We start from the raw sequence: 22,744 nt of genomic DNA, 5'->3' as shown, positions 1-22,744 counted from the left end.
TAGAACAGAGCTCATTTGCATAGATCATGTCTTAAAGGCACGGAGAGGCTGAAAAATATTGATTAATAAATAGTGATTAATTACATTTCAGATGCATAAAATTGTGGATTTAAGAGAAGGGCCCTACGTTTTTATGCATACTGTCAGCCATGATGCACACACACACACACACACACACACACACACGCACACCATAAGATCAGCCTCCAATGTTTAACCAGTGTGATCAGACACTGAACAAACTGTGCAGACGTTAAGCTACCTTTGGACCGTCCAAACACACCTGGACCGCCTGAACACTGGACTCAGATCAGGCCAGCCCGCTGTGGACTTTCTGCCTTTCCTTGCAAAAATGTGTGTGTGTGTGTTTTACATGTGCGTATACTTATATATATATATATATATATATACACCATGGTTGCTAAGTGGTTGCTATGGTACCCCAGGTGGATGCTGGTGTGTTGTAGTATGCTATTTTGTTGCTAGGTGGTTGCTTTGGTGTTGCTTAGTGGTAACTAAGGGGGGTCTATACTTTGACAACCCCATTTGTTAAATGGCTGCTCTGGTGTTGCCAGGTAAATACCAGGTGTTGCTAGGCGATTGCTGTGGTATCCTAGTTGCTGTGCTATGGTATTGCTAAATGGATGCTGTAGTGAAATATATGCAGGGCGGTTGCTATAATGTTGCTTAGTGGTTGCTAGGGGGTGCCGAAACTTTTGTGTCTCCTAAATCTGATTGGACCACAGATGTGTTTGATAAAGCAGTAGAGGAGCGTTCAGCGCTGTGCGGCAGCAAATGATCTGCTGCCCATAACGAGGGGCATTACAAGTGCATTGTGGGAGATTGCAGCGCTCGACTTCCACTTCACGATTCAGACAGTCCGAGAAGAACGACCGGCCTGCTCAGTAGTGCCCTAGAATGTAAATAGGGAACCTCAGTTTATTAGGGGTCCAAGCACTGTGGGCAAAATATTAATATTATTATTATTATTATATATCGAAAATGCTCAGACAGGTGTAATTCACTCCTGCCATGATCATTCAGTGTCTCTCTCTCTCTTTCCCTCTCTCTCTCTCCGCAGCATGGGTCGGGGCCTTGGCGATGGGGATGATTTTTTTCTGCTCTCCGGTGGTCAGCATGTTCACCGATCATTTCGGCTGCAGGAAGACGGCAGTGGGCGGAGCCTTCGTCGCCTTCCTCGGACTCCTCAGCAGCTCCTTCGCCACGTAATGCCCCTTCCTCCTGCTCTCTTCCTCCTCCTCCTTTTCTTCCACAGAGTCTCACAGTGCTGCCTGAATGCCTCCCTCTCACACACACACACACACACACACACACATCACACCCTCACTCTAAATATTTAAATGAGAAGGATACATCTCATTTAAATATTTATTTAGTGCTTCTCTTTCAAGGCTGTGGTTCACACACACACACTCACACACACACAGATTTAATAGAAATGCTCTAATAGACCTTTTTCACAAGAGCTGTAATCAGCCATAACATTAACACCACCCGCCAGATTTTGTGTGGGGCCAGAACAGCTCTGACCTGTTAGGGTATTAAGCCACAAGATCTCTGAAGGCTTTCTGTGGTGTCCGATACTTTCAGGCCCTTAGCAGCAGGTCCTTGTGGGACCTTCCTGAGCATCAGTGAGTCTAAGGTGCTCATGATCCTTGGTTGTCCTTCCTTGGAGCACTTTTGGTAGGTACTGACCACTGACCACTGCATACCAGTGTTCTTCAGTTCAGCTGGTAGTGGTTTTAATGTTATGGCTAATACTGATTCTCTGTATTCGAATGTGTGTGTGTCACACTTTCTTGCTTTCTCTCACACACACTGTCCATTTACCCAGTGGACAATCATTAACCGCATTAACCAAAGGAACATGCAGGAGTGGGCTGATGGCAAACCGCCAAGTGAAAATTGCATATATATGTATGTACGTATACACACACACACACACACACACACACGGACTCAAGACCACATATGCACACTTACTGGCTCCCTTCCTTATATATACAAATATACAGTGTAACAGGGTGTGACGATACACAGTTCGGTTCAGATCCATAAGTATTTGGACAGTTCCACAATAATAATTATAATTTTGCCTCCATACACCACCTCAATGAATTTGCAATGAAGCAATGAATGATTGAAGTTCAGGTTTGAGGTTTAACATTAATACTGCATAACTGCTCAAAGTATTTGGACATTTCATTTAATTGACAGGCAGTTATGGAGTCAGGTGTGGCCGGCTGGCTCATTGTTTCATGATAAATGAAGGAATTAAAGGTCTGGCCTCTAGATGTTTGTAGAACGTCCAACACAACCATACCACACCCATCTGTCAAACATGGTGGAGGCACTGTTAATGGCATGGGTGTATATGGCTGCCAGTAGAACTGGGTCACTGGAGTTTGTTGATGCTGCCTGCTGAGATAAGTAGCAGGATGAGTCCTGAAGATCGTAGAGCTCTTCTTTCTGCTCAGATTCAGTCAGATCTTCAGATCTGTGCTAAACTGCTCCTCACCGTCTGTTAAAGCTTCAGTGAAATATCAGTTGTTCTGTCGCCCCTCTCTGTAGGACCCTGGGTCTACGTTACTTCACCTACGGCATCCTGTTTGGCTGTGGATCCTCCTTTGCCTTCCAGCGTCTCTGGTGATTCTGGGCACTACTTCCGGCAGCGCCTGGGCCTGGCCAACGGAGTGGTCACCGCAGCCAGCAGCATCTTCTCCATGGGCCTGCCGGTCCTACTTAAGAAGGTTGTGGGGCCGCTGGGCCTTTGCAGAACCTTCCAGATCTTGAGCCTGTTCATGCTGGTCCAGTCGGTGCTGGCCCTCACCTTCCGGCCTCTGTTCCCCAGTGGAGGGTGCCCGATGCGGGCATGGACCAGACGGAGGGCCCCCAGGGCCTGCTGGAGCTCCAGGCTCGGTGTCTGGGAACCGGTGGCGGAGGAGCCTGCTGAAGATGAGAAAGTATTTCAACGTGCGAGTCTTCAGCATGCTGACGTACCGCGTGTGGGCGTTCGGGGTGGCCACGGCGGTGCTGGGATACTTCGTGCCCTATATTCACCTGGTGAGAGAAACTCAAAAAGTAGAGGTGTAGAGGTGTACAGTAAAGTGCACCACATGGCCCAAAGTTTGTGGACACCCCTTCTAATGAATGCATTCAGCTACTTTAAGCTGCACCCATTGTTGACACAGATGTGCAAATGCACACACACAGCTTGTCTAGTCCCTGTAGAGAAGAAGTACTGCCAAAAGAATAGGACGCTCTGGAGCAGATCAACATCATGACCCTATTGGCTCCATGCTGCCTAATAATGCCAGGCGTGGGCTAGAGGGGTATAAAGCCCCTCAGTCTGGAACGATGGTGAAGCTCAGTGCTGGGGGGCATGGTGCCAATAGGTTCATCTTCTCTATACATCTGTGTCGCAATGGGTGCAGCTGAATGCATTTACTAGAAGGGGTGTCCACAAACATTTGGACGTATAGTGTATACACTGTTGGAATGTGTTTGAAACACTGGCCTTCCTCCCTCATATACTTCAGATACGTTCAGCTGAAACTCCTAAGGCCCTCTGTTCATATCTGCATTAACCTCATCCGTGACCTCATATCACATAAACAGTGCAGTGGAATGTAAGCAGACTTTCATTAAAGCCGTTGAGATGGTCACTGTGTCTGCCGTACGGACTCCAGCTGCCAGGCTTCTAAACACAGCCCGCACAAAATGGAAAATCCCAAGCCCCCAAGTTGTACGGCCCAAACCCGACCCAGCCTAGGTATGTGGTCAGACCTGATTACGCTGACCAATATTGATGAGCCACAATTTGGCCATTGGATTTCAAACTGTGGGTCATGTCCCCCTGCTGGTTCACAGGTCTAGGACCGTGGTGCTCCACTGGCTATTGATGCCAGAGGGGCAAGTCAGCTCCCGCAAGTGGTACAGAGCAGTCGATGCTAGGGATGCACCGATCTGATACTAGGAGCAGTTATCGGTCCCGAAAATTAGCTGGATCGGGTATCAGATTTTTAGACCGATCCATTCACGGGACCTGATTCTCGCACCGCTGGTCTTCTAGGCTTCATAACTCTGGATCAGAGTAACTTACAGAGGTGATACACATATCATAGCAAACAGCAAGTGTGGTGCCCTCGACCGGTCATCATCTCTCAGCGAATAATCCGGCTGGTCATCCATATAAGGAGAACCGAGAAGGGAGGGGCTGCTAGCTCCTCTTTAGACTCACAGACTTAGAATTATAAAATAAAAGTCTGAGCCCAGACGATGCTGTGATCAATAACCGAAATTGGTTAATTAATATCTGTGGTAATTTGTTATAGTATGTCTTATAAAGTTAGTAAAGTAATGTTTAAATCAATCCTGATGCCTTAAATCTCTACCACATGGTGAGATATATAATTTCTTAATTCCACAGGGATATCGGATCAGTATTGGATGTCGGCCGATACGCAAAGTTCATGTATCGGTATCGGTATCGGAACAGAAAAAGATGGATCGGTGCATCCCTAGTCTAATCTCTATAATGACCACCTTCCCTCACCCCATACAGTGCATACCACGACACGTGTTGCTAGTGTCATCCGCGCCAAGGACATTGGGTGGTCATAATATTCTGATATGGGATAAGGGTGGGGGGCTAATAGCTAATAGACCATGCTGCTACAAACACCCATACCCTGTGTGGCACCTATAGGGTAGATGGGTCTGATAAAAGGCCAAAGTGTGGAAATCTGCTGAAGATTCATAACATATAAGCTCATCTGTCAAACTTGGTGGAGGTAGTGTCATGGCCCGGGGCTGCATGGCTACTCCAGGAACAGCAGAATGAATTCAGAAGTCTATGGAAAATATGTATATATATATATATACATTCATATTCCGAGCTGCTCTTTGCTGGATATTTATTTTTGGGTCAACCTTGCAGTGACCGTGTGTGTAAAGACCCCTGGAACACCACCCCTGTGCTTGGGGGGTTAATAGACTGTGCTGCAGCACATGATCTACAGGCTGTAACTGTACACCCACACTCTTTAGGGCACCTATATAGTAGATGGACCTCAGACTATAGCAGCTCAGTTTATAGACCTGTGTGTGTTTTTATGGGGGTCTTTTATGGTGTATATATGTGTGTGTGTGTGTGTGTGTGTGTGCGAATGTCTCTGGAGAAGTGTACTGTGGATATAAGTGCGTGTGTGTGTGTGGGTGTTTGCGGATATTGAGGAGGGTGTGTATGTGTTCCGGATGTGTGTGTGTGTATGTATTGTAAGTATGTGTTTTGGGAATGTGTACTGTGGGTATTCCGGATGTGTTGCAAGGAGTATGTGTGTGTATGTAATAGGGGGTGTGTGTTGCGGATGTGTGTGAGAGGGGGGTGTGTTCCTCTGGGCCATCGGTATGAAGTCGTAAAGATGAGAAACTGCCCCCCCCCCCTTCACCCCCCGCCACTCGCTCCCACCTGCAGGCATGTTTTTGAAGGCTTGGGATCGAATGTAAACATTACCCCCGGCCTTTGTTGTACATGAGTGACTGTGTGTGTGTGTGTGTGTGTGTGCGTTCAGTGTCTGTCAGCACACTCCTCAAGAGCCAAAGCCTCACTCTGCGTCTGGCACTCCTGCACTTGCGCGAGAGTAGCCGTTATGGCTGCTGACATGCTTTGGCTTACCCGTGGAGGCGATCTCCCCCCCCCCCCCCCGAGCTCAGGACACTCTTCTAAAGAGTGTTTACTCTCTTAACCCCCCCCCCCTCCCCCTTCATCCAGCTCCCTTCCTCGCTTATTCCACACCCCCTTCAGTCGTTTCCGAAAAACAAAGAAAAGTAAGAGTAGATTTGGTTTGACTTACAGCCCCCTCTCGCGCTCAGGACCGCATTCATTACAGGCTGGGCCTTCTCCAGGTTAAAGGGCAAGTCCATTGATTTTCAAAATTCTCTGTAACATTCAGGGTTTGAAATGAACATATAAGTTTGGTGTGAAATTCAATGAAGCAATTGTAGAGAAAACTGCAGACTCAGATTTCTTTACAGTGCCGGTGAATGAAACCAGACGTCTGTCGCCATGACTACAAGATACACAGATACAGCCCATAATTTATCTCCTATCCAATCCCACCAGTGCAGCGAGTTTTCTGAGTTTATATGGAATGATGATGATGATGATGATGAAGGTAAAATAGTGAATAGAGAATCTCAGCTAATCCAGTTTTCTTTAGGGACTACTTTCTGTAGCCGCACTACACCCTGCAGCATGTATCCCTCCACCATTTTAATGATCTGATTTTAAAAGCAGGTTCTAGAGCCGAACTCTTCTCAGAACTCTGGTAGAACAGTGTCTCAGGCATCAGGCAGCGTCTTCATCACCATTAGGTGAAGAACTTTCTGTGAGGAGCTTTTAGAGGTTGGGGAAGGTTCAAGTCTCAAATTTTGAATTATGATATTGTAAGAGTAAAAAAACTCCCTGGGTGTTGTGATATTAATTACAGTGAAATATTAATTGTAATATTTGTACACAACAATACAAATTGTGTTGCAGATGAAGTTTGTGAAGGAGCAGTTCACGGAGACACAGAAGGAGTGGGTGCTGTTGGTGTGTCTCGGGGCGTCTTCCGGAGTCGGACGTCTTCTCTTTGGAAAAGTGGGCGATCTCATTCCTGGGGTGGGGAAAATTTACTTGCAGGTAAGAGACTAATATAGTAATATATTTATATATATATAAAATTATATGAAAAAGTATAATATATATATAAAATGATGTATGCCCAAAAGTTTGTGGACACCCCTTCTAATGAATGCATTCAGCTACTTTAAGCTGCACCCATTGCTGACACAGATGTGCAAATGCACACACACAGCTTGTCTAGTCCCTGTAGAGAAGAAGTACTGCCAATAGAATAGGACTCTCTGGAGCAGATCAGCATCATGACCCTATTGGCTCCATGCTGCCTAATAATGCCAGGTGTGGGCTAGAGGGGTATAAAGCCCCCCAGCATTGAGGAGCTGTGGAGCAGTGGAAGAACTGTGTTCTCTGGAATGATGGAGGAGGAGCTCCATCAAGTACTTTTGGGATGAGTTGGGGAGTAGGGGATGATGAGGTGGGAAAAGGTGATCAATCATCCAACATCCTGACCTCACTAACTCTTGCTGCTGAATGCAATCAAATCCTCACAGCAATGCTCATCCAAAATGCTTGTCCCTAAACTTTTGTCCACGTAGTAAATCAGACAGAACAATGAGTCCAAATGCTTTGCAGCTCGTCATTTACCTTGTTCTGTGCATGTGTGTATGTTTAGGTGGTCTCCTTCATGGTCCTGGGCCTGATGTCGATGATGATCCCCCTGTGCCGAGTGTTTGAGGGGCTGGTGGTGGTGTGTGTCTTCATGGGGCTGTGTGATGGCTGTTTTATCACCATCATGGCCCCCATCGCCTTCGAGTTGGTGGGGCCCATGCAGGCATCCCAGGCTATTGGCTACCTGCTGGGCCTCATGGCTGTACCAATGACGGCAGGCCCTCCTATTGCAGGTGAGTACTTCCTCTGAGGGGGTGGATCTACATATTAGGCAGTTCTTGAAGGTGCTGAAGCAGGAAAAGAGTAAGAACCTGAGACATTTTGACTAGAAGAACCAAACTGTGATGTTCTGGACAATGACTGGAGGGTCAGAACATCTTCAGAACATCAGGTAGGTCCGGTATGCAGTAGTCAGTACCTACCAAAAGTGCTCCAATAAAGGACCAATGAAAGGCTCACTGATGGCAATGAAGGCCCTACCTCACACCTTACAGGAACGATAGATACCACAGTACGCAATGCGGTGTCCATGCCTCAACGGGTCAGAGCTCATCAGGAGAACCTCTTCCCATTAAGATGACCATAGAAGGCAAGAAAGGTCATCTTCAGGCTTTGGGGACGTTTTGGAGAGCATGGATTGGTTCTTGTTGGCCATTCATTTCTTTGCGTAGGGCTTTTATTCGAGCACGTTCAGCAGAGCCTCCACTGAGAGTGACTCAGGGTGAGACTCTCTAAATGCACCTCAGGACAAAGACACAGCGTGAATATTTGTTCAGCTTCCTCGGCCCCCGCTTTGGTGCTCGTCCGAATTGTTTTAGATGGCACAACTGTTAGCCCATGTTTATATTTCCCAGTCCAGCGGCTTCCTTCTCAAGCAGCTCAGATTCAATAAACTGAAGAAAGCTGAGGGCCCGCAGCTAATTCCTCAGCACGTCAGGGAGAAGCCTAGTCAACGTCTAGCCGTACAGAGACTCCAGTTCCGTGGCGTCTGGTCTGGCCAACTGGACGACTCTGAAGCCGCCAAACACCCGACGAAGTCAAGAATGATTAGCTCTGGACCTCCATGATTTTGTAAATATGGCATCAGCAGAGTAGAACCTGATCTAGAATAGGTCGCAGAGGAAGCGCCACCTAGTGGTGGTGCAGTTGCATCACTCAATGAGACATTTTTGAATGTTTTTTGGGTGTCATTCTGAGCCCAGTTTGTGCAGATCGGACGACAACCCAGTCTGATCTCACCGTGAAAACGTCCGTTTTTATATTCAGAGGAAATGCGACCTCTACTGACGAGGAAAAGACTACAGGGGGCGCCTGTCAGCGTCGACTCTTCAAATCTAATGCAACTGTAAAACTGTCATTTTAATGATCTTAATCTACACCTTAATCTACACCTAACCTTAACCTACACCTTAACCCACACAATCGACTACATGGCCGTTTCTATGTGAGATCACGTTGCCAGGTCTCCCTCAAAATGTGTGTGATTTTGCATTAAATGCAAATAATAAAATATAAGTGGGCGGAGCTATATGGTACTTGAGACTTTCTGGAAGTGCACGAGACAAGAAATTAGTGCTAAAAATAGAATTACTACTCGACCACATCAGTGTCGCTTCACTGTAGCGCCACCGTCAGGCTAATGAGGTTCAGCTATTTTGCAAAATCATTAAAAGTAATAAAAACAAATTAGCTCTGTAAAATCTTAAAACCATATCATACCATAGTTTACCACCATCCCGAGATGCCACACTCAAAATGCATCGGCTGTTCCCTGCCCACGCACACAGTGCGAACTTGAAGGGCAGCAGCACCATTAGGAGAAGCAACACAGTGGAGATGAACTGACAGCTACGAGGAAGGCAGAGGGGGCTGAATCCGTAGCCATGGGAGACGGGAGACGGGAGTGTGGGCTCAGCTTTTCACCACGGATATCATATCATATAACTTCAGCTTAGACATCCCAGGAGTTGTGATGGAGAAAAGCCTGCAGTGTTGCCATCTTGACAATATTTGGACAAAAGTATTGGGACACCTCATTGATCGTTTCTTCCGAAATCAAGGGGATTCGCCAAAAGCCATCACCAAACCAAATCGCCAATGCCAATGCCATTACCAAGACCCCTGAACGTCTACGAAGCACCAAGGGACCAGCACCACTCTCCTGCTTGCCATCAGCTCCCGTGGGCCAACCTCAGTGGAGGTAGATGTTCAACAAGGGTCCCACCGGTTCCAACACTAATCCACTCCACCTGATCCGACTACTTCAGAAGTTCTTGATTGGATGTGGGTCAGAAAGGTAACTGTCCTTGAGGTGGTTTGGAGCCTACTGCAGAACTGGAGAGTATAGGAGAAGTAATTTGGAACCTACTGAAGGTTTTTGTGTGTAGGAATGTTCTGCTTTCATGGAAAAAGACAAAAGCATGGCCTTCAGAAAATGTGAGGCAGAAGAAGGAGATCGTCAAACTGCCTCGAGTTTGTTTTTGCTGAACAGAACGGCTTTTGGAAGTCAAATCGGTGTTTTCGCTCGGGGCTCAGACATCGACTCCGGATTGTTATATTAAGCAACAAAAGCGCTACTGAGCTCAGCATGTTGGTCGATTGATCACCACCCCTGCTCATCATCCCCATCTTATCCTATTCAAAAGTACTGGATGGAGCTCCTCCACCATCACTCCAGAGAACACAGTTCCTCCACTGCTCCACAGCTCCTCAATGCTGGGGGGCTTTATACCCCTCTAGTCCACGCCTGGCATTATTAGGCAGCATGGAGCCAATAGGGTCATGATGTTGATCTGCTCCAGAGAGTCCTATTCTATTGGCAGCACTTTCTGGCATGTTCCATCATCAGTGGCTCTGGAGTTGGTTAAATGAATAGCAACCTACAGGGGTCAGAGCATGGGCACTGCTTCGGCCTGAGGTGATGACTGTGTGACCTCAGCATTCCCTGGACGGCGGTTTAGAGTGTCTGACTGGGTTCTAGGGAAGAATAGGGCAGGTTTGGGACTTTCGTGACTGAATGTCCGGCAAGGGGCTTTCATAAAGTACCTTCTGCTCTTTGTCTGGAGAGAACGTTCTGCAAACTAATAAAAAAAATAATAAAAAGTCAAATAAAAACAAATAAACTTCTCCTTTTTTAGTGTGTGTGTGTGTGAGAGAGAGAGCGGATTGAGATTGCTTTTGATATCAATATTTTATTACTTTTTTATCTATAAAATGTCTTTTTCAGTTCCCAGACCTTTCTTTCGAGTGTGTGTGTGTGAGTGTGTGAGTGTGAGAGTGTGTGTGTGAGTGTGAGTGAGTGTCTACAGGCTGCTGTATATATTGTTAGTGGCTGTTTGAACCTGTGTGAGTGTGTGTGTGTGTGTGTGTGTGTGTGTGTGTGCATGTCTACAGACTGCTTTATATATTGTTAGTGGGTGTTTGAACCTGTGTGTGTGTGTGTGTGTGTGTTTTCAGAGCGTATATCTTGTCCCTCTTGCGCTGCGAGTGGAGGAGCATGAAAGCATACTTTAGATGAATTAAACACAAATCAAATTTTGAATAAATATGTTGAACAGGAATTTGATCCACTTGCCAACTGGCTAGGCTTAACTCCTACACACACACACACACACACACACACACTCTCACACACACACTCTCACACACAGTGCATAGGTTCCCCCATATACTACAGGCTCAGTGAGCAGGCTATAGGTTTATATTTGAGGGTAAATTCCAAGGCCTCGCTCTGTTGAGCTGGACACTGCAGCCTTCAGACATACACCCCCCCCCCTCCCCGCCTTCCTCACCCTCACTGACCCGGGGGTTGCCAAATCTGGCGCTGCTTTTTGAGTATTGTGCGTACTTGACAGATTTGGAACGCTGGGCCTCTGTGTTCAGAACTCCGGGTCTTTCGTAGTATTTGCTCCGGCTCCGGTTCCAGGACATTAGGATAATCTATGGGACGTCAAGAGCTCTTCAGGGAATTGCTCAAAGCTCTGCCGTCCCTAGAAGTGCTTGTTTTTGGTTTGGATTGGCTCTGGCTTGATTTTTGTTCCAGATACTTGGCAACCCTTCTGAAATCCCTGCTAGTACCTCAGCACATTTCTTCACCTTAATGTCTCCACCCCCTGCTGGACACTGTGCACAGCACTGCCTTTAAAGTTTTAATGGGCTGTTGGATGTTTTGCTGTGTGTGTGTGTGTGTGTGTGTGTGTGTGTGTGTGTGTGTGTGTGTGTGTGTGTTTGTAACTGAAGACCGTCGCTGTTATTCATGTTAACCCTTAGCAGTCAACCTATGATATTTTCTGCATGGCTGTCCTTCCGGCCGGACCTAAGCTGCATGCATTGTTGACACTGATGTGCAAATGCACACACACAGCTTATCTTATCCTTGTATAGAAGTACTGCCAATAGAATAGGACTAAACATGACTCTATCGGTTCCATGCTGCCTAATAATGCCAGGGGTGGGCTAGTAGAGGGGTATAAAGCCCCCCAGCATTCTCTGGAATGATGGTTGCTTATGTCTCTGAATGCAATCAAATCCTCACAGCAATGCTCCTAGTAGAAACATCTAGTAGAAAGTCTTCTTCTCTGGACAGTAGAGACAGTTACTCCAACAGAAGCAGGATCAGCTCTTTTTAACACCCTTGATTTCAGAGGAAACAGTGAATGAATGATCAGGTGTCCCAATACTTTTGTCAATACAGTGTATGTGGGAATAATGTTACAGCAATAAAAAATCATATAAAATTAATCTTGGGTTTTAAGGGTTAAAGGAGTTAGCATAGCAACGGGAGATGCTAGGCTAATGTTGCTAACAAACACTGGACTTCAGTCCACTTCACTTCAACAAGTATAATAATAATAATAATAAAACAGAATGGTTATAATAATAATAACAATATAGCTTACAAAAATAATAATAATAATAATATCAAAACATAATTATAATAATAATATATTTCAATAATAATAAACATAATATTAGTAATAATAATAATACTTTTAAATAAAAATAATAATTGTTGTAGGAATAATAATATTTATAATTATAATAGTAATATTTTAAATAATAATTATAATGAGACCTGTCTACCTTGTTTACATATTTTAACAGATTTATAAAGCAAATAAATGAAGATTTTGTGCATTTATGCCCTGGGAAGGAATTGGTGACAGTCTAAGTCCATTGTTTGTTAGCGACATTAGCCTAGCCTCTCCCGTTGTAAACTACAGAAGCACACGTCAGATACCAAACACGTCTTGGATGATTGACTGGTTGTGGGGTCAGAGGTCAGTCATGCTCATTAGTTTTTCACCGGACCACTCCTTTAATGTTGGGTCTAAAGCCCTGGTGTGTAGATGGGGTTTACAGGGGCAGCTGAAGGGAAGCGCTCACATACGCTCTGGTGCTTTGGTGTCGTTTTCCTTTCTGTTCACTTATAGGAGGAAAACTGCAACAAATGACGGATGTTTTTACAAGATAAAGACGTGTTTTTAAACCTGTTGAGGTTTCGCGGGGCTGTGCTGTGACACAGGCTTTTGTTATCTTCAGTGGGTCGAAACATTAGCCTAACTAACTGTCCTGCAACACTCCGCCCAGTGTTCTACCTTCAGTCCGGTCTGGCCCGGCTTCACTCCCCGAGGACCTGTTCAACACAAACACAGGACGACATGCTGTTTAAGGACACTGAGGTTCAACTCTATGGACCTGAAGGATGTTCTAACCTCATGAACATTACACGCCATGTTGACAAAAGTTTGTGGACGCCTTTCTAACAAACGCATTTCTCTGGCCTCCCAGCTCTTGCCTCATTAGTAGAGCACTGGATAGTCCTGTATCAGAAATCGAAGACCTCCAGAATCCCATAGTTAAAAGCAAGCTGTGTGTACGGCTGGAACCGAGTTCAACATGGGTTCTCAGATCTGACGGAAAGGTCTCCATGCTGGGTGACACACGCACAGCTTGTCTAGTCCCTGTAGAGAAGAAGTACTGCCAATAGAATAGGACTCTCTGGAGCTGGAGATCAACATCATGACCCTATTGGCTCCATGCTGCCTAAAAATGCCAGGCGTGGATATAAAGCCCCCCAGCATTGAGGAGCTGTGGAGCAGTGGAAGAACTGTGTTCTCTGGAATGATGGTGGTGGAGCTCCATCCAGTACTTTAGGATTGGCAGTTGGGGAGTTGGGAATGATGACCTCAACGCTCTTGTCACTGAATGCAATCAAATCCTCACAGCAATGCTCCTCCTCCAAAATCTAGTAGAAAGTCTTCTTCTCTGGACAGTAGAGACAGTTACTCCAGGATCAGCTCTTTTAATGATGTGCATTTTAGAAGAAGCAATGAATAAATAGATGTCCCAATACTTTTGTCATTTACAAATGTTGTTACTACGGGTGTTAAAGTAAAAATGGTTAATAAGAAGCATCATTTCCTCTCTCTCTCTCCCACAGGTCTTCTTCATGACTACTTTGGGAACTACCATGTGGCGTTCTATCTGGCGGGCGTGCCCCCGATCGTTGGGGGTATCGTGCTGTTCTTCGTCCCGCTGGTACACAAGCGCTTCAGAAGACGACAGGCCGAAGCCTCCGACCCCAGCACTGACCGGATGCTGAAGAGCTGCTCCAACGGAGACATGCTGCCCGGATACACGGACATGGAGACACACATATGAGCCTCAACGAGCCAGAGGTGGGTACCGCTCCACACCTGTTTCAACTTAAAGGGGAAATGCACCATGACTACGGTCGCCATGACTACAACACAGATAAAGCCCATAATTTATCTCCTATCCAAACCCACCAGTGCAGCTGATGATGATGATGATGAAGGTAAAACAGTGAATAGTATTAGTTGAATCTCAACTTTTCTTTAGGGACTACTTTTTTTGCTGTGCGTGTCCCTCCACGCTCCCTAACACTGAATGCAATCAAAACCTCACAGCAATGCTCCTCCTCCAAAATCCAGTAGAAAGTCTTCTTCTGTGGACAGTAGAGACAGTTACTCCAACAAAAGCAGGATCAGCGCTTTTTAATACCTGCTCACTGAATGAGCAGGTGTCCCAATACTTTTGTCCGTTTAGTGTATATGTATATGATTGTCAGCTCGACCCTGACTCTTTCCTTTTTTTCCTTTCAGGAGGAGATACCTGCACCTCTATCCAAACTTCCCTGAGCTCCCCGTCCCCCCTCTAATACTTCCCCGAAAGGCCCACTGAGGGATTCCGGGAATCAGGCATAGGAACCCCCCTCCCTCCATCCTCTGCGGTGTCTCCGGAAGGGAGCTGAGTGATATACGCCCACACAGTGAAAAAAGGTTTGAGGCCCAAAAGAAACATTCGCAATCGGCGAGAGCATCAGTCAGTCCGCATTGCTTCCAGCGGCTTCCCATCGCAGGAAAATGAAAAGCCTGAGATTTCCCCCGGGACAGCCGACCGTCTCCGTGGCGTGGAAAATGGGAGTTTTCACAGGACAGCGTTTTTCACCCCCCCAGAAGACATTCCTCCTTCCTCTTGTTTTATTTTCCTATATGAAAATCTAATTTCTGCTCACTTTTAGCTGTTTATCTCCACAAAACGTGATCTTCTTTTTTACCTCCTCCACCACCGAGGCTTTTCCGGTCATGCCTGGACGTTGATGCTGATGGTGATATCTACCGAGGTTTTAGGATGCCGTGAAACGGCGTAGATGTACATGCCACACTCAAACGCTCTGGTAGAAACACACAGCCGTCTAACCCCTAAACCTGCTTCACTCTAGCCACACCTCGTCCACGCGTCCATATTTCGGACATCGTCTCTTTCCTCGGCCTCTCGCAGCTTTTTAAAAGAAATGTAATAATAACTGCCAGTAATGCTCCCGACTTTAGGAGGGTACGGACCTTTACCCCACGTCTCCTCCGATACGTGTGAAGCCAGGCTCCGCCTCTTTTCCAACATCGCTTTAAGAGTAATGAGGGGAGAGAGCGCCTCCACCTGTCCGGAGAGACCACGGCCTGCTGTGCGCTCTCAGGCTCCGGCTCGGGAATCGAACCCGCGACTGAAAGCTGCTTTAGGTTAAAAAGGGATCTTTGGAAAATTCTCTCCAGGATGAGTTTAGCAAAGTGATGTAAGGGTTCTTCACACTCACACAGCTCACCTTCTTTTCCAGCATGGTTCTTTGAGCAGCGCCATAGAAGAACAACTTGTGGTTCTGGAAAAGAACCGCTGGGGGAACCTTTTAAGAGTTAAAGAACTTTCAGTTGATGTAAAAGTTCTTTACCAGTTTAAAGGTTCTTCACACCCACACACCATCTCTGGTTCATCATGGAAGGTTCCTCAAGCGGTTCTTTTCAGAACCAAAAGTGGTTCTTCAAATCTGGACTTTGAATCCAGTTTCCAGTCCTGGATTTTGTTCTCAGTTAATGGAATTGATCGGCCACGTACCGAGTTACACCTACCAAAGATTACAAAGTCCAGGACTGGAAACTGGGATCCAGGTCCAGATTTGAGGACCTCGGTTCTGTGGCATCTCTCCTTTTATAGAGGAACCTATTGTAGCACCTTTATTTTTAATAACTCGGCAGTTTTGTAGATATAGTTCATTTTTAAAGCTTTTATTTTCTGGCAGGAGTCGGACTTTAATGTATTTTCATTAGGATTAGAATTACGGAGGTCTACTAGTCCATGGTTTAACAGCTGGTTTATGCTGCCCTGGTTCTGGTTTACCTGGTGAACCATCACACCAGCGTCCAGACACAACATGCTGGTGGTTCTGCTGGTTCTGGACCAGTTATGCTGGTCTATGCTGGTTTTCACACAGTGCGCTCATGACATTTTGCATAACATACTTGGCAGTTGTTGTTTTTTTTTTCAAGCATTCTGCATCTAATATTATGAAATATTATCGCCCCCTGCTGGGCGGGAGCACTTTTTGTAGTCTTTTTGGCGCTCCTGCATGGACCGAGAAGCAGCGTTTTTAAAAAAGACACCCGGATACGCGTGGACGAGGTTTATGGGGGTTAAGGGGTTAAATGCTAATGCAGAACAGATTCTTTGCAGATCTCTGTGAACCTCAGCCAAGAGTTTTACTATGCATTAACGAACCTCCGTTAAACTGTGCCGACTTTTTAGAGCCAGTCAGTCAGTCAGTCAGTCAGTCAGTCAGTCAGTCAGTTGCAACACTTGGTGCCAGTGAGCTATGGTAAAGTAGCCTTAATTCATTCTCTATGGGAACAGCCACACTTCATAAACCCTCAGAACCGGTTATTAGGACAGACGCGCCAGTCGTAGCCTTCACAGGACGAACAAACAAACACTGCAGTTACGTAAAGTGTGATATTTATGATTTTATGAATTTTTGATTATTATTTGTATCTGATTTCATTTTATCAGCTGTCGTTGATGTGTTTGTAGAACAGCTCGTATGTTGTAGTAGGAGCAGCTCTGGGGTCATTCATATGGGTTTTATGGATTTCAGCCAGTATAGAGCTAAACGAGCTGCTGCGTTTTGTGTTTGGGAAGGATTTGATCTGTATACACATATACATCAATCAGCCATAACATTAGCACCACTGAAAGATGTAGTAAATAACATTGATGATCTTCATCTCCAGTGTCTCCGGTCAAGGGTTGGGATCTACATATTAGGCAGCGAGTGAACGGTCAGTTCTTGAAGGTGATGAAAGTGATGAAGCAGGAAAAATGGACAAGCGTAAGAATCTGAGACACTTTGACAAGAACCAGACTGAGATGTTCTAGATAATGACTGGATCACATCAGGCAGTGGTCATTGCCTACCAAAAGTGCTCCAAGAGAGGACAACTGACCGTTTCATGGGAGTGCTTAAGTCTCTCATTGATGCTCTGCTCATGGAGGCTCCGCCCACCTCACAACTTATGGGACTTCTGCTGTAACGTCTGAAGGTGTCCAGATACCACAGCAGGACACCTTCAGAGGTCTTGTGGAGTCCATGCCTTGACACGGGAGACCTACTCAGTATTAGGTGGTATTAATGTTATGGCTGCTCTATGTGTGTATATATATATATCTTAGTCCTGTTAGGAACAACTTTTGTCTTTTTCGACATATTTAAACAGATGGAACAAGAATTTGAATCATTATTAATATTAATTTTGAATATTAATTAATACATTTGAATAATATGCATGACGAAGTCTCCAGCAATCCAACAATAAAGGTCATCACAGGACCTACAGGTAGCTCTCGTCCCAGTTCAGCCTCAAATCGGCAGCCTGCTGTTGGGCTAACCTGGCTAGGACAGACTGACCTGGTCATGTTGGTCAGCTGCCCCACTTGTAGATGATTTAGTGGACGGTGGAACAGGGTCTGATTTCTAACTGTTACTCACTTCAGCCATCAATCCAGATCAGACCAGACTAAACGTCTGAGGTTTAAATAAGACTCCAGACTCCTCCAGAATAATCCTCTCCAACCATGTTCTGATCATCTGCAGCTGATGTTCTGCTCCTGAGTCTGATTCTACACATTAATGAATGTTCTATTTCTATTAATTTCATTTAATAATTGATGATTAAAGACGTTTCTTCAGGTGAGTGAGTTTAGTTAGATCACCTCCATCTCTCAGTGCTGATCACATGAAGGTCCAGCAAACGTCCAGATCTTTAAATATGTTCAAAAAGACAAAGGTTTTCAGGGGTGTCCTGATTTTTTCACATTTATATATATATATATATATGTGTGTGCAACACAGGAGGAAGTCTGTCATGCCGTGTCTTGCAGAGACAGTCTGTGCATGAATGGAGATGCTGGAAATAAGCCGTGATTCATTCCTGACCCAGCAGAAACGTGAGGGACGCGACTCGCTCGTGGCATTGGGGTATTTTAGTGTTACGCCGTGTTCGCGGTGGACAGGCTGTGGGTCAGTATTTATGCTCTTTGTAAAATTGTGAAATGTGAAATTCTTTATTTTGGTCAGAAAACACCTTCATCCGAGCTCATATCAGCTCCATCGTCTTTTCTCCTCCACCTTCTCCACCTTGTTCAGCGCATGTGGTGCATTCCCATAAGGTCGTTGTCATGAACACCTGTCTGTTAGGCTGGCTTTACGCGGTGAGACTTCCAGGCTCTTGTTTCAGGCTACTGGAACCTAAACGTAAAGGCAAAAGGTTAATAACTAACATGCGAGAAATGGGCAAAAGTATTTGGACACTTGCTCATTCACTGCTTCTTCTAAAATCAAGGGCTTTAAAAAGAGCTGATCTGCTTCTGTTGGAGTAACTGTCTCTACTGTCCAGAGAAGAAGACTTTCTACTAGAGGAGCATTGCTGTCAGGATTTGATTGCATTCAGCCACAAGAATGAGGTCATGGTCAGGTCAAGATGTTGGATGATTACCACCACACCAGTTCTTTCAATGCTGGGGGGCTTTATTGCCCTCTAGCCCACGCCTGGCATTGTTAGGCAGCATGGTGAACTGATGGTGTTACCAGGTTCCACATACTTCACTTCCTTTAATTTAACGTAGTTTGAACGCCGGAAGTCGTCTGGACGTTTCACCGTCGTTGTTAAAGCCAGCCTCAGGGCTATGCATCCTTAATTAGCACCGCTGCATAGAGACCACCAACCAGTGATCCAGTCACCACTAGAACCAAACTGCCTCAGTATCCCCCCCTTCAGGTTGTTCTGTGAAACACCTCCGGAGATGCTCTCATAAGGAAGGGGAGTAGAGAACAGGGACGTGGGAAGTGCTAACAGTGAGTGAAAGACTGATGTTTGATTCATCTAGGAAAAAGACAAGGACACACATACCTCAGAAATCGACCTGCTTGGATTCAGCAACTGCAGGGTGAAGAGTTCGAGCCTCAAAGCTAAAGACCCTCAATGCAACTTTCTATCTCTATCTCTTATTTCTCTCTTCTCTTTTCCTCCCTTTCTTTCTCCACCCCTTCGTTTTCCTTCTCTCTCCACCTTCGCTGAACTGTTAGCAGTGCTGAGTGAGGGAATCTCCCAGCAGAGCCTCCTTAAACACCCTCTCTTTACTGCAAATAGACATAGGAGTAGATGTAGCCATAGTGACAGTGCCATGTCTCTGGTGTGTGTGTGTGTGTGTGTGTGTGTGTGTGAGTGGGCCAGTGATCCCCAGTGGCTATTTCAGAACCTCAGGGATTGCACGTATTAGCTTGTCACGTTCCGACCTCACTGGGCCAGTTTAGAGGCTGGAGAAGCTCCCATAAAGCCGCCCTGTGCAGACTGGCCTTTGGAGACAATTAAAGGGGAAGTACACCAACTTTTTCAAATTCTCTGAATAATTCAGTGGTTCAGGTGTAGCCAGTCATCCAGAGTGGCTTTTGTCTGGAATGCTTTATTGTGGAGAAATGTGCCGACTCAGATTTCTTTACAGTGGTGGTGAATGAAACCAGACGTGACAGTGACTAGAACACTGCTATAGCCACTGTATTTACAGTCCAAACCCAGCAGGGACCTACACCTACGTTTTTGTAAGTACGCTTACACAAAGGGTAGAACTTGTTAATAGACTGATAGCCCTCGGTTAGGGCTATCAGGTTTTAGGTTAGTTTTAGTACATTTTAATCAGAATTTTTATTGGATTTTCCCATTTTTTTAAAATCTCTTTTAATGCAAATCAGTAGTCCAATGTACCCTAAGCACATTGTTGTACTCGTGAGGGTACACTTACTTTTATGTATTCATATGATAACCTATTTTGTTTTTATTGGTTGGCTTAAATCGGAAACTGCAACTTTTCTGCTTTACTAATCCATTGTGCACCTCTACATTAAAGTAATGAATTTTAGGTCAGAATCTATTCAGAAGTATAGTAAAACACTGTCCGAAGCATCTGGCCGTAATTCTGTAATTATTTGGGGTGCTTTTAAATGCATTCAACTTTCCAGACGTCTGGTTCCCTTCACCACCACTGTACACAGTCTCGCTCTGCATGACTTTGTTTACATCGTAGCTGTTTCATTATCCCTGAAGTTTGACGTTTTAATGGAGTTCCAGTTTAGTAAACATACAAAGTGACTCCTGGTGGACGGATTTCAGCACTATTGCTTTTCCACTGCCACAAAGTTGGCAGAGCGTTTCCCGGCCCTGCTTTAAATGGTGTAGTTGTGTAACAATAGGCAGCCGAGCTTGGGTCCGTCTTCCATGATTTAGAGTAAATGTGGCCTCGGACAAATCGTATGTGTGTGAATGAAGTTAAGTGGGGGGCCCTATCTAACACCCTGCACTGTTCAGGTCAGTGTCTGGAATATAGCTGTGTATCTCGGCAACGAAAAAAACACAGCAGGAGCTTCGTCAACAGTCAGACGCTTGTTGCTATCTTGGCAGTGAATTGTCAACACAGGCGCGTGCAGCCCGAGGCTCGTAAGGTCAGTCTGACCGCACCTGGCTCTTAAAGGGAGTGTAGAAAGACACGCTGATTGGGTAATTACTGCACGTTACGTCCGTACATGACTTTTGCTCGATTTTTAAGCCGAGCAAGGCAAACTTTTCCCGTCGTTACCATAGCAAAGACACCCCGACACGCCCCCTAAATCAAGCTTAGATCACTAAAATAGGGCCCCTGTGTGTGTGTTTATATATATGTGGGGTGTATAAGGGTGGGTGTATAAGTGTGGGTGTGTGTGTGTGTGTGTGCACCTAATTTCATTTCCTTCATCCTCTCTGTGTTTCATTTTCCTCTGGCTTTGCTCCACATTCTGCAGATCGTGAAGCATTTGATATATTTCCATGGTGAAAACGCGATGGCGCGTTCGGTTTGATAAGTAACGCCCCTCTCTTACCTCATGCGACTGGATTTTTGCCTTCTTCTTTCAATCCAATCCAATCTTCACGAAGGAATGCGCATATTTTTATATATCAGCCAATAGCTGAAGACTTTGAGATTATTGCTGTTGTTGACAAATTAGTAGTTTTTTGTTTTTTTAACCTCTCGCTTGTTGATTGTGTTGCATAATGTGGCTAACAGTGAATGAAACTCAGCATCCACCAATCAGCACCATGCAGTTAACATTATGCTAATTAGTGGCTGTTGTTTTTTTTTCATTTATTGTTAGCAGTTTAGCTAATCGTAGAACAGTGTTTGGGGTCTTTCTTAGTCATGCATTATTATTTTGTTATATAGATCATTTCTGTAAAGTATGTATCACTCAAAGATCAATAATCAATAGTCCTTATTGATCAGCGTTGTCCAGCAGACGTGGACAGCTTTAAATCTCACCACCACGACCGTGCCTGCTTTAAAAAGGGCCAATAGGAATAGAGCATCACCTCTTGATTAGCTAGTTTATTGAGTAGTGATAAATGTATTGATTAGATCTCCACAGAACTGATGGACTTTAAAGCTGTACCCAGTGCAGACTCTCACGAATGCGTCTAGATATTTACAGTATATATGCATATATATAAAGATATCACCTTTTATTTTTTTTATTGCAATCCTGTACATACTTAATTCACCCTCTAAGCTTAGACTTGTACTCTACAGCCGTTCGGAGTATTGCGAGTTGTTCGTTTTTTGTAATAATGACTGTAATGATGAACTTATAGGACTGAACACACTTTTTTGTAGGGCATAAACTAAGGTTATAGACGTATAATGCAACCCTTTAGTGTATAGAATAAAGGGTCACTGTCTCTGACCTTTTCTATGAACCTTTTCTCAGTTTAGCTTCACCACTTGGTGCCGTCTGTGTTTTTGTGTGTACACTTTTTTTATACCGTAGCATCTCTTCCCGGTCACTGCAGCACTGGTCATTAAGCCCACAGTAAATGGTCCCTAAAGTAACACAGGCCTAAGACTAGGCCCTAAACTATTGACCTTAGCGTTAGCATCCGTCCCAAGTGATCTGCTCATGAGTGGACAGTGAGGTGTACAGATGATTACGCCTACCGTGGTCTCAAATGTGTCCGAGCCACCCCCGCAGCTCTGGGAACAGCGGGCCGAGAGAGCAGCCTTCGGCCTTGCTGTGATGATAATGTGGGATTAAAGGGGAATTCTGCTGATTTAAAAGAAATCTTAGGAATAGTTCATTGGTTGAGAGGAACACACTCTGAGCAGGGTTTGGTGTGAAACTGTGGATTGGATTTTGTTACAGTGGTGGTGAATGGAACCAGATGTCAGTTGTCATGACTACGTCACAAATTTACAGTATATAATACAGTGTTTCACACCAAATCGCTGGCGGAGGTCCCCTTTTAAACCGTGTAGATTAAATTCGGTCTTAGAAAAAATATAAATAAAATAATATTTGTGTTGTCACGGCAACCATTGGGTCTGTACTGCCAGGCCGGTCCACTACCGATCATTCAGGACAAATGTTAAGGCCAGGTGGAAACCAGACCACCTCACTGAACCCACACAGGCCGTAAACCTTCATAGGAAGATGATTCCACAGCTCTTGCGTCTCCTTCACAGCCTCCACCTCTCCCCTCTCTCACCTCTGCTCCTTTCTCC

The 22,744-nt window shown here is 45.2% G+C and overlaps 1 protein-coding gene across 1 annotated transcript in view; it reads left to right on the top strand.

Annotated features, from left to right (window-relative positions):
• slc16a2 (solute carrier family 16 member 2) overlaps window positions 1-22,744 on the top strand; it is a 41,731-nt gene that overhangs the window by 18,706 nt on the left and 281 nt on the right. The window contains 8 exon segments of the mRNA XM_072693331.1: window positions 1,082-1,226; window positions 2,593-2,673; window positions 2,675-2,887; window positions 2,889-3,084; window positions 6,563-6,706; window positions 7,320-7,548; window positions 13,758-13,995; window positions 14,443-22,744. The exon segment at window positions 14,443-22,744 is cut by the window's right edge and continues 281 nt beyond it. Coding sequence (XP_072549432.1) covers window positions 1,082-1,226; window positions 2,593-2,673; window positions 2,675-2,887; window positions 2,889-3,084; window positions 6,563-6,706; window positions 7,320-7,548; window positions 13,758-13,978 — 1,229 coding nt within the window. The 3' untranslated portion in view covers window positions 13,979-13,995; window positions 14,443-22,744.

Source organism: Salminus brasiliensis, chromosome 12, assembly GCF_030463535.1.
Source record: "Salminus brasiliensis chromosome 12, fSalBra1.hap2, whole genome shotgun sequence".
In the NCBI taxonomy this organism is placed as follows: Eukaryota; Metazoa; Chordata; class Actinopteri; order Characiformes; family Bryconidae; genus Salminus; species Salminus brasiliensis.
This window is presented reverse-complemented; position numbering and strand designations above follow the sequence as displayed.